Raw genomic sequence first — 12,735 nt, forward strand, 5'->3', positions numbered from 1 at the left:
CATCTGAAAGTAAGTAGGTAAAACTGGCAATTAAAGTGTTGCTCACAGGCAAGTAACAGCTGTAGAGAAAGGTCACATTGCAAGAGCATGGTGCTGTTCAGATTCAGTATATGGAAGAGGAGTGGAGAAACCCAGAAATGTTAGATTAACTGCTAATAAATATGGAGCTTTAAGGTGTTGAAATACACATATATTACCTATATAAATAGCAAATAACTATTTCCAGAAATACAGTGTAGCTATAAATTTTCTGGCAAGGTAGAGCACAGCCACACCTTACCTGCAGTAGGTGATACTGGAAAGATGCTGAATTAAAAGTGCTGACCTGACTGTCTGTAAATGGCCAACAATTCAGCTGTCAGAATGCAGGCATCAGTGAAAATCAGAATGGAAATCAGAAGAAACTGAGAGCTTCATTTTAGGCATTTCAATTGAGTATCTATTGTCCTAAAATAATTTAAAAGTAATTCAGGAATTCTCGGCATTCATGAATAAGGGTGCAGGTGTTAGAGCTCTCCAAGAGGAAAAAAATGTATATCTGATTTCCATTTAGTTTGAAATGGACTCATTTCAATTATACTTTGGAAAGATTCTTGGAGCACAAATGTTGCACTGGCATATACCATACGTCAGTGTGAGACATAGTCCACATTGCTGGGGTCAGTCCACCATTCCAATCCCTCCTTTCCACAGGGAAGCCTCCAGAACCTCTTTTTTTGTCGCTTTTGAAAAGCAACAAAAATAGAGCTATTTGCTGGTGCTCAGTGAGTTTTCTTTTATGTAAAAAAATCTAGAATAGTTTAAAAGAAACTTTTTTCTTCTTTCCCAATATCTTTTAAAAAGTGTGTGGTCTATGTATTTTGTACAAAGAAATTTGATACGTAATACCTATATATATCTATATCACAATATATAGAAAAAAAATTACTGTGAATATAATTTCTTCTTATCCTTGGACATAAACAAGTTTCATGCCCATTTTCCCCAAGGTATCCAAATACTGTAAATAATAAACAAAGAAATTATTTACATTTTTTAAAGTGGATTTTACTTCCACTTCCCATAAGTCTATATTACAGAACGTTGCTACTTGTGTTATTAGAAATCTCTGAATTCCAATCTATCTATCTCTGTTGTTGTCTTGTCTTTTTTATGCCTCTCTTCTTTCTAAAGATCTGTGCTGTGTGTGCATATGTATCTTTGGTGAAAAAAATGAAATAAAACCTTTCATGTATTGTTGGTTTTGTTGTTGTTGTTGTTGTTGTTTCCAACTGTATTTTATAACTCTTGAACAGAATGGAGGGGAGAAGTGAAAATTAATAGACAATGCAGCCAATTGTCTCCTTTATGGAATGAGCAGGGAGACTAAGTGCCGAACTCATTACCAACAGTATTGCAGATTGACTTTTGAATGTGAAGGAGTTAAGAATCAAAACATGCATCAACAAACATGATTGATGCATGTGTGAGGAAAGGAAAGATACACAGTAATGGCAGCAAAAGGGAAGGAGTTTTCTGGGATCTGATTTTCCAACACTTTAAAGCAGATGAATTGTATGTAGATGTTTGTATATGTGTGTATGCATATGTTTAGGCTAGAAGTGTAGACACTGTGAATTACAGGAGCTCTAAAACAGCTGTGTTTTTCCTTCAGAAGAATTTTGCAGTCTACTCAGATCTGTAGCTCTGTGTAAGCATAACAAAGGAACAGTAAAGAGGGTTTATTCATAACTATTGTTTTTCTTTGCTTGAAAGCTGCTGGTGGGCTGCACTGGCAACAGTTATGGATGTTAACCACATTTTATTGTTGTCTAGCAAGCCACATTAGAAAACATTTCAACTTTGAGAGAAAAACACAACTACAATTCTCTGCTAGTCATGCAGCACAGACTGACAGCATAAAACATAGGTTCACTGTAAGTGTGGGTATGTTATGTGAAACCAAAGGTGAAGCATATCACAGTGAGATAACATTGCACCTCAAAATAGAAATAATAGTTGAAGACCAATGTTCTGATCTGTCTTCAAGGTGTTTCAGCTGGGAAGACTAAATAAAACATACCAAAGAACATGAGACACTTTTGAAAATACACTAAAACCTTTTAAGTGCTGATTACAAGTATGAAGTATGTTGCTGTATTAACGGGACTAAAGAATAAAACTTACAGATTATTTTGCTGTGGCTGTCCTCCAGGACTTGTTGGAATGATTGATCTTATTTTAGAATGCAAAAGAGAATGATTGACATGACTCATTAAAACCTCAAAGAAATGCAGCTTTTGGAGATAAAACACAGAAAATTAAGGAACATGAAAGCTAAGGTACTTTCAGCATATTTTCAGTAAAGAAGAAACACTCCTACATGCGTAGACCACCTGAGACAGGAGGCTGCTGCAAAATCCCCAGATCCTGGCCCTTCCAGGCAGCAAGCTTCCAGAGACATCAGATTGGACTAGTGGATTGGTGCTTCCATACCCCACAAAAGGGAGTCCAGGAATGGTCCCACTTACCTTTGTTCCCTTCTGCGGACATAAGCTCTAGGTTGAACTGGCCCTGAGCGGACTCCTAAAATACCGTGTTTGCCTTCAGAAGTGCCATGGGCAGTTTCTGTTGACCAAAGGTCACAAGATTGCAGTCTCCCCCATCTCAAGAGCCAGGCAGCCCCTTCATGGGGCCATGGCCTCTAGCTGTGCCTGCTCTCTTTCTTTGGGTGGCTCAGCTTCCTTCAAGCACACATTTCTGCAAACACCCTTGTCTTCTCTGATGGTGGGAAACCCATCTCTCCCTGCAGTTCCCTCACCTGACAACGCAGTGGTGCAGCCAGAGCATGCTGAGAGACCCAGCTGCAAGCAGCAGCAAGGAGTCACAAGGGAGACATTGCTGTGGCCATTGGAGGGACCCAGCACTGGGTGTACCAGATTTTAGTGTCCCAGCCAGGCTTATGGAAGCTGGTAAGCAGGGGTGAATACTCAGTGTGAGGAAGCCATAGTATTGTTTATGGTATGAGCTTACAGGCTGTCCCAGTAAAAGCATTGTACCTCGCATGCTCTTCGCATGAGCCTGGTCTGTGGCAGCAATTGGAAGTCAGTAGTCGGGCTGGAAGAGTCTGTAGCCAGCCCAGTGAAGCAGTCCTTGTTCTGACCTTTTCATTTTGCTTTTCTAAAACTATTTTTTTCGTTTGGCACTCCCTAGTCTTAAACATAACTTTCTTATGACCATAGTTTTGTACTATTGTAAGAGATCTGTTCCTTCTTTCTAAAAAAATGAATAAAATTCCCAAACAGCAAATTAATTGTTCATATCTTCCCACAGCAATGATGCCTTCTCTTTGAATTTTGTGATGTATTGTTAATTAAAAGAATAGCAAATGATGTAAAAGGTGTGTCCATAAAAGAGAAATGATAGCTCAAACAGGAGTGTTTTGTTCTAAGGCGTAATGTAACAAAAAAGAAAAAAAAAGCAGATAAAAGTAGTATTATAATATTCTCTGTGCTTGAATCCATGCAAACTGCAGGGTATGTGTTAGAAATATCAAGGTACAGAAGCTCCATCATCCACAGGAACATATGCTCACAAGCATATTAAAAGGTTTTTGTTGTCTCTACCTGCCTTTAAAAAACAGCACTTTCAGTTGCCTAGCTCTCAAGAAGTTTTATGTTTGAAGGCCTCCATTCTGAAGCTGTTGCAGCTGAAGCTCATTGGAACAGAGGAAAACTGGTAGGTATTGGCAAGAGTTAATGAAGCTTTGCCAGTCAGCTGGGTTGCAGACCTGCCTGAGTATTTGCTTACTGTTACAGCTAGGTCTCAAACCTTTTAACGTTCTGACATTAAAGTGAATTCATGTAAACAGAAAAACAAGGAGAGCTGTATGTACACAGTGGAGCGAGCTACAGCTGAAAGGATTTTGTAGGCCAAAGGGCTTTCCTGTTTCTTAGGAAAGTGAGTGTTAGACATTCAGAGTGAAAGATAAAATACAACTTCAACTTTTTTATTCTTTTCTTTCTGAAGGCTTGGGTGATGATGAATACTCTGCACTAGGACAAATAGCAATCTAGGAAGCCAACTCTAGAGGTCAAATGAAAAAGCTGCATGTAAGAGTAGTAAAAGGATTATAAGCAAAGCTTATGTTCTATAAAAAGAGACTTTACTGTTACTAACAACGTGAGAATCTATATGGATAAAGCCACAGCACTGAGTTTTGTTAATAGCTTTTGTGGTAAGGTATGTAGCTATTTGTGATTCAAGCAGCATGTTTTCATGGTTTCACAAAATCCTAGAGTCTGCTAAATATTCCTCAGTGCTTTCTCTCATTAGCTCTTTCCATATTTATGGACACAGAGCAATTGCAGCAATTTTGCTGCAGCTGATTCTTTTAAAAAGCTTTCTGCTTAGCACCACGAATATATTTCCTATAAGAAGCCAAATTGGTCTCAAATCCATAGAATAATGGAGTGTGTTGTCTTGCAAGGCAGCATCATTATCATCATAGGAAGATAAAAAGATATGGATGTTAGCAACAATAAAGTGCATTTATTGACTGCAGTGCTCTGTGTACCGATTGCAGTTATACATAGAAAGCTAAATGTAGATGCCACCAGCTTTTTCTTTTTTGTTCTTTCTTGAAATTTAGTAGATAAACCAGTCTGCCCTCAGTTACCAGTCAGAGTCTCAAGAACCATGGATAAACCTCTTTGTTCCCCCACTCACTTTTTTTCCTCCTCTCAATTACAGATTTTATTCTTGTAGTGAGATCTAGGGGCTCAAATGCCTTATGTTGGCAAAACACCAAAGAACTGACATAATTTTGACGTATTCTCACATGTGTAGGTAATTGTATGCAGAACAATGCAAAAAAAAAAAAACAAACCAAACCAAAACACCAATGCAAAAGAAAAAACCCTCCAAAGATCTGAGAATTTACAGAAGGAATCAGAGTTTCAGGAAAAAAAAGTTCCATGAAACTTATCTGTCTTTCAGCCAAGCTAATCTCCTAAGTGGAGTCAACAAAAAGAAGTGGTTAGATACCAGTGTCTCAGGAGTGTGGAGAAAACTGAATGGTTCTGTAGAAGAAGCAAAAACTTGGGCAACTTGGGGCAAATGGAATAAGGGAAGGACTTAGAGCTCAGTGGTGAGCTCAGGAAGAAAAACAAGGGTTAGGGATTGGAGGTAATCCTCTAAAGCAGTGTCTGCCCTTTCTTAGAGAAATTGATCTGTCAATAAAATGGAATAAGTTCTCTGTGCAATTTTGTGGTTTTTGTTTCGAGTTTTCTGAAATTTATACATATAGGCTTATATTTTAAAGCAGAGTTATTAATGATTAAATACATATAAAATTATACTGTCATCTTTTTTGAATCAGTAGTCATTGATTGCCATTGCTTGAAATTTTTTGTTTTCTTACATGTATATGTGCATATATCAGTGTTTTTTTGCTGTTTCTTGTCTCTTCCTGAGAACTTGTTAGAAGAGCTTTGTTTGGGATTTGACCACAGTGACTCTGACTTTGTAAATAGTTTTTTGAAAAGATATGAAAGGATAAAATTCAGCACAGTCTTACAGTGATATATTGGAGTGCAATTTATATAGGAGTTTGCAATTTATCCCAGTATCATTGATGTTCAGAATTTAAGCATATGTAGTAATGTACTTGCTACTGGAGTTGGTGTCAGAACAGATTAAAATTTTGCATATTTTTGGAAAGTAGAAACAGATCTGTGACCTTCAAAGATACTCAGAGTCCCTGTACAGATGATTCAGTGAAATCTGAGCCAAACGAAATGGAACTCTTCACTTACGTGTTGTGCATTGTATCTAGACTCATATTGTAGCACTGGCTTTTTTAACAAGATGGGTGAGTTGTTAATTTTTTTTTTAAGTTTTCATCAGTCTCATAAAGTTGATTAAACAAATAATTGTACACCAAGTGATTCTTCAAGTGAGACTAAAGCATATTTCTACTTGTGCAAAAAATCAAAACACTATAGCTGTGCTAAAATGAAACAACTAAGCCCCTCATTTTACGTTTTTGCAAGGCAATACACGTTTTTAATTCCTTATGAGTAGATAAATGTACTGATCTGAGGCTCAGTTTTTAAATACTAGCAAGTAAAAATACCTAAGAAGTGCATGACTGCATTTGTGTGTGAATGAGTACCCATGCTGTCCTGGCTTCAGCTGGGATAATAGCTGGTATAATGTTGTGTTTTGAATTTAGTATGAAAATAATACTGATAACACAGAGATGTTTTAGTTATTGCTAAGTAGTGTTTATATTAACTCAAGGACTTTTCAGCCTCTCATGCACTGCCAGGGAGAAGACTGGAGGGGTACAAGAAATACTGTTAATAATTCAGAGGTGTTTAAATTACTGCTGGGCACTGCTTACACAGAGTCAAGGCCTTTTCTGCCTCTCACCCCACCCCACCCCACCTGTGAGTAGGCTGGGGGTACACAAAAGGTTGGGAGATGTCACACCCGGGACAGCTGATCCCAACTGACCAAAGGGCTATTCCATATACCAAATGACATCATGCTCAGCATATAAATTCAGGGGAGTTGGCTAGGAGGGGCTGGTTGTTGCTGAGGGTCTGGCTGGGCATTGATTAGCAAGTATTGAACAATTGCATTATGCATCACTTGTTTTGTATATTTTAATTTTATTATTATTGTTATTATTATTTTCTTCCTTTTCTCTCCCATACAACTGTCTTTAACTCAACCTGCAAGTTTTCTCACTTTTGCTCTACTAATTCTCTTCCCCAGCCCTCTGGAGACAGGGGCAGTGAGTGACTGTCTGCGTGGTGCTTAGTCACTGCCCTGGATTAAACCACAACATGTGTATGTTGAATGTTCTTCTGTAAAACCACACCTTGTGGAAGAGAAAGAAGAGAATGGAAAGGGAAAGAAGAGGAAGGACCAAACAAAGGAAGGGCAGGAAAGGGAAAATAAAAAGGAGAGGGAGGGAGACATATATAGAGAGAAAGAGAAACAAAATGAAGAGAAATTAAGAAAAAAGAAAAAATACCTAGAAAAAATAAAAAGGAAGGAAAAAAGGAATGAAGGAGAAGAGATGATAAAGAAGAGGGGAAAGGAAAGGAGAGCTGAGAGAAAAAGATGGGCGAAAAGCCCCTTTAATTGTGCCCCTCTATCATCTGATGTGCTTGCAGCCATGTATTCACATACATTTTTCATTAAGTAAGAGCTGCATCTTACTTTGCAAGGTATAGCGCAGGGTGCTGGAGGTTAAGAAGCATCTAGATAAACAAGCTAGATGTAGTCAGAAAGAAAATTTTTATCTTTCATTCTAACATGGGGTTTATTGTTTTAGACAGAAATAGTTGACATATTCGATTGAGATGTCAATTTCATCACTACGTTTTGGAACGTCTTCCTCCCTTTACATACTGTGTGGTTTCTGCAAAGACTTCAAACTTGCTCATTCTTGCATCAAAACCTGTGAATGCCTAACTTTTAAAAGACTATTCTTGCCTTATGGGGAGCCAAAGCTTCTAGATATGTAGCAGGTGCTATTGTCTTAATTTCCTTTTCTTTCAGGCATTGATCTTAGTTGCCTGCTTAATATAATTTGACCTAAGGCTATATGACTAATTTTATAAACTCTCAGTGTTAAGTCTTTGACAGAAGAAAACTGATATAAATTTTCAGAATCAAGTCTGCCTCCTTGACAGATGTAAAAGAGCATCCTATATCTGTGCTACCATTAGCAGAATAAGAAAGCAGCGGATGAAGAAGAAAAGTGTGTTTGTATTCTTATATCAAAATTCTATTTACAGATTTTAATTATGCTCACTACTATGGTAATTCTTACCTGGAATTTAAAGGCTTGCATTTGAACATACAAAACTTCATCCGCTTGGAATTTAAAACGTACAATCCACATGGACTCCTCCTGTATACTGAAGAGAGCCCAGAAACAATAGGACATTTTTTAATTCAGCTTTTCATCAAACATGGCAACTTACAGGTAAGGCATCTCCCACTGAAGGAGAATTAAAGCTAGGATCTGTAAAAATGTTTTGTTTTTTTTTTTTCCTGTTTCCTACTGTAGAAGATGGTAGAGCTAAAGAGAGTCTTGACATTCTTTAGTATTTTAAGGAAAATAGCTATCAAACTTGCTATCAATTACAAGAAATTCATGGCTAATATTAATATATCTCACAAGATGTGGTGCTGGAGGAAAATTGAATAGTGACTGTAATTGGAATGTGTCATATAAAAAGTACACATTAAAAGACAAAAAAAAAGAAGGTAGACTTTGTCTTCACAACCAGTATGAATTAAGGTATTTTATTTAGTATCTGAAGCTTAAGCTGACTGAACCTCCTCATGTGCAAGTTCATTAAAATTGTTATAAGGGAAGCTGTGGAACTGAGTTAATTGTCATAAGAAAATTTACTCTAAAAGGGAATAGAGTGTATTTGTTACCATGTGGCTCTGACTAGAAAAATTTTATTTCAGCTATCATGTTAGTACACAGTTTCACAGGATCACAAAAAGTCCCCAAACATTTGCTTGGTTTTAATAGACACACTGAATAGGAATACATTTATTTGCAAGCTTTAAGGAATAAAGCCTACTAAAAGAGAAGCTACTTTTCTTATAACGGATCTTCCATTGTCCTGTTAAAAATTTCTGAAAGTTTTGCTGCAATTATATTCTTCTCTAAAAGCCATCAAATGACTGTTAAGAACACCATATTTTAGTTATATTTGCCTTCATGTTTAAAGAGCATGATTGTACTAAAACGGTATATAAATTGCAGATAAACAGTAGGAGAAAAAACTTTTATTTTATTATATTCTGATTTGCTGTGTTTTATTATGCTTTGACTATCTATTTTGACTAATCTCATTTATTCACAACAAATGGGATTAATCAGGGGCAGGACGTCATCCAAGCTTTAGAAAATGTTGATGGCTTTAGGTCTATCTTACTTGTATTCATGGTAAAGTAATGATGCAGAAAAATATTTTTCTAACATATCATTAGCACCATAAAATATGAAAGTACTTTAATTGACAAAAATCTATTCAGAGATCCCAGTGTGCCATGTTAAAACTAATTGAATTCACTTAATCATTCACAAAGCTGGTCAATTAAATGTAGATTTAAAGCCCTATGAATAAATGGTTCTAAGCTTACAATCAAGCTACAATTACAAGTAGACAAACCATGAAATCAAGTGCTTGTTCACATTAGTATAGGAAATTAAATGGTGTTCCAAAATGCTCATGTCTCCATGCTACATTACATGTTTGAAAGTGTAAGGAGACCATAAAATGGTAAGTGAAATCCACCCATGGCCAACGTTAATTTCAGCTGGGTTGCAGATGGTCAACTTCTTTGCAAATCAGGCCTGTAATATGTGATTGTACAAATACATATAGATTAGAGAATTTTCATGCAGGCTAGGAAGCATATATGTGTGCTTGTATATGTTTGGTGCAATAGACTTCCTGATCCAGACCTTTAATCAAACATGATTTTTACTGAATGCACATTTCATCCTTTGGGGTTTTATGAAGGCATTTGTTATTTTTAAATTCAAGTTTTGAGGTCTGTAACTCTTTAATTACTAGAAATTATATAATAAAAGTGTTTTTCCCACTCTCTAGTACCAGTTTTTATGTGATGAAGCTGCAAAAGTCAAAAACATCACTACTACTACTAGAGTGGATGATGGACACTGGTATGAAGTGCAAATTAGGTAAGTTTTTCTATCTTACTGTTGTCTGTGTTTCTAATGGCTTCAAAGATGTTCTAAGTTGCATAGTTAGTAAATTCCAGTGATAATGTATCTCATTAACTAGGAGTGATACCTGAACATGTGCAGTAAAATCATGTTATGACAGCGTGGACTACAACACATACTTGGAAAGAATGTTTAAACCTGTAATACAGTTGGACAATGCTCATCACATCACTGATATGCTTAATGGAAATAAATTTATTCTCACTGCAATCATGTACCATAGCAAATATAAACATTCTCTCAGGGAAGCTACTGTACAGTAAGTCCAGGATAAGTGAAATATATGAATTTCTGTTAATGAGAGTGTAACTAACAGAAAAATCTTGGAAAATATATAAGCAGAAGCAGCACCATGAGTTTGCTGCTGCTGACTTGTAACTCATAAGAGGATATATTACTCCTGCAAAGGTAACAATACTTGCAACTGAAGGAGCATAAAAAGAAAGGAAGAAATGAGGTAGGTAGTAGGTTTTTGTATTGTGCCTTGCTCAGATGTGGCAGTGAGAAGGACCACAGCTTGTTGCTGCATTTCAGGTGTCATCATTGTTATTTTGTTTTTTTTTTCTAGCATGGTAAACTAGGCTGAAGCTCCAAACCACACAGTAAGTGCAAACTAATACAAGGAACAAAAGTCAATAATTCACAGCAGTTGTGCTTATTACCCAAAAAGTAAACAACATAAAACCAAACCTTGCTAATGGAAGCTAAAAGCAAGCATAAGCTCCTCTCTGACCAAGAAGGAATAGAAGACATCTCTGTGACACTATGAAAGTGTCTAGAATCTTAAATAACATGTGCAGTTCTGTTTATTTCTCTGGTTTTGACACCCTCTCAATATCAAAATGGAGAAAGTGTGATAGGAACTTTATTTCGAGAGGAGATGCAGGGATGATAAAGGCATTAAGCAGCTTCTAAATAATGACTAAACAACCAGGGGACTCTGCAAGTCCATTAAAAATGACTGTGGGAGAATACCAAATTCTCTGAAATCACAAATGACACAGTGGAAGTGTATAAGGACTGGAGACATAAAATTTTTAGTGTGTTAGCTAGTTTAATCTGTTACAATTGTATTGTTACTCCTTTGGTGTTAATTTTAAGGAAGATTTAAGATCCTGAAAATAACAAATGAATGAATACCAGAACCCTAAATACTGTAGGAGCCTTTGAGAAAAACAACCTTTCCTTAGTGCCAAAGCATGAAAACTCCCATGTCATTGACATTGCTCAGGTAGCACTAGCTACCATGATGTGAGTATTATGCATTTTGCCCCAACTCTACTGAGCAGAAAATAACTTCAATCCGTAAATCACCCTATGGCAATAGCTGGAAAGAAAGCCAACCCAATTTCTATTTCTGGTGTTCCATTTGAGCCTAAAAAGGAAGGAAGAAAAAAGTATCTTCTTTTATTTGCAGAGAATGGAAATTATTTCAGGACAGCTCAGGTAAGATGAGCCACACTGATTTTTGCTGTTAAAAGAGAAGAAATGTGTGCTATTTCTGGGATTCAGGCTAATTAGTAAGCAATTATTAATTAATCACTCTACTCACTTTAGTAGACTGGAAATGGTTTTGGACATTGTTTTAGGATGACACTATGCAGACACTACCAAGTTGGGCAAGAGTGTTGATCTGCTTGAAAGTAGGGAGGGTCTACGGAGGGATCTGAACAGGCTGTTGATGGGCCAAGACCAATTGCATGAGGTTCAACAAGGCTTAGTGCTGGGTCCTGCATTTGGGCCACAAACTCATGCAATGCTATAGGATGGGGAAGAGTGGCTGGAAAGCTGCTGGTGGAAAGGGACCTGGGGGTGTTGATCAACAGCTGGCTGAATATGAGCAGTCAGTGTGCCCAGGTGAAAAAGAAGGCCAATAGCATCCTGGCCTGTATCAGAAATAGCGTAGCCAGCAGGCAGGGCAGTGATCATCCCCCTGTACTGGGCACCGGTGAGGCTGCAACTCGAATCCTGTGTTCAGTTTTGGGCCCCTCACTACAAGAAAGACATTGAGGTGCTGGAGCAGTTACAAAGAAGGGCAACAAAGCTGGTGAAAGGTCAAGAGCATAAGTCTTATGGGGGCTGTTTGAGGGAACTGGGATTATTTAGCCTGGACAGGAGGAGGCTCAGGAGAGACCTCATCACTCTCTACAACTGCCTGAAAAGAGGTTATAGTGAAGTGGATATCAGTCTCTTCTCCCAAGTAAAAAACAATAGAACAAGAGAAAATGGTCTCAAGTTGTGCCAGGAGAGGTTTAGGTTGGATATTAGGGAAAACTTCTTCACTGAAAAGGCTGTGAAGCATTGGAACAGGCTACCCAGGGAAGTAGCTGCTGCCATTCCTGGAGGCATTTGAAAGACATATATATGCAGTGCTTGGTTTAGTGGTGGATTTAGTAGTGGTTTGGTTTAGTGGTGGATTTGGCAGTGCTAGGTTAATTATTGGACTCAATGACCTTAAAGGTCTTTTCCAACATAAATGATTCGATGCTTCTAAGATTTAAAGTCTTAATGGCACAGATGTCAGAAAGATTTTGTTAAAGTTGCTTCTTATTTTAATTTTGTGCATCTTCACATGTGCTTGAGTTAATTAAGAAGATGTATACATTGCATGGAAAAGTATAACTTCTGCTTTACAGTTTTTTCTTTATTATTAAATATATATTGACAATTATATTTTATAAAGTTACTCTTGAACTATGTATATTTCTTGGGTTATGAGCATTTAATTTAATTAACTGTAGTATAATAAGGCATAGTGAAACTTAAAAATTGCTGTAGCTTACTCAACAGCTGTCTACAGTTTTACAAAGTTTGTTTTATTTTCTCAGAACTGGTTTCCAGTAAGATAAGTTTTGAACAATGTTATCTGGGATGTTGGTGCAGAATGGGTATGTAAGAGCTACTAGATATATTAACATAGTGGGTATGCATAGTGTGGGATTTTCTTTGTTCTGCAGATGTGA

At 37.1% G+C, this 12,735-nt stretch overlaps 1 protein-coding gene across 1 annotated transcript in view; it reads left to right on the top strand.

The window, feature by feature from the left end:
- The window catches only part of EYS (eyes shut homolog), a gene marked incomplete at its 3' end in the record, with an annotated part of 771,151 nt that overhangs the window by 538,058 nt on the left and 220,358 nt on the right, over positions 1-12,735 (top strand). The window contains exons 32-33 of the mRNA XM_057418821.1: positions 7,794-7,984; positions 9,636-9,727. Of these exons, the coding sequence (XP_057274804.1) occupies positions 7,794-7,984; positions 9,636-9,727 (283 nt within the window). The remainder of the gene's footprint in view (positions 1-7,793; positions 7,985-9,635; positions 9,728-12,735) is intronic.

The sequence above is a fragment of the Pezoporus wallicus genome, unplaced genomic scaffold, assembly GCF_028554395.1.
Source record: "Pezoporus wallicus isolate ANWC-B61680 ecotype Strahan unplaced genomic scaffold, APGP_CSIRO_Pwel_v1 contig_4901, whole genome shotgun sequence".
Classification (NCBI taxonomy): domain Eukaryota; kingdom Metazoa; phylum Chordata; class Aves; order Psittaciformes; family Psittacidae; genus Pezoporus; species Pezoporus wallicus.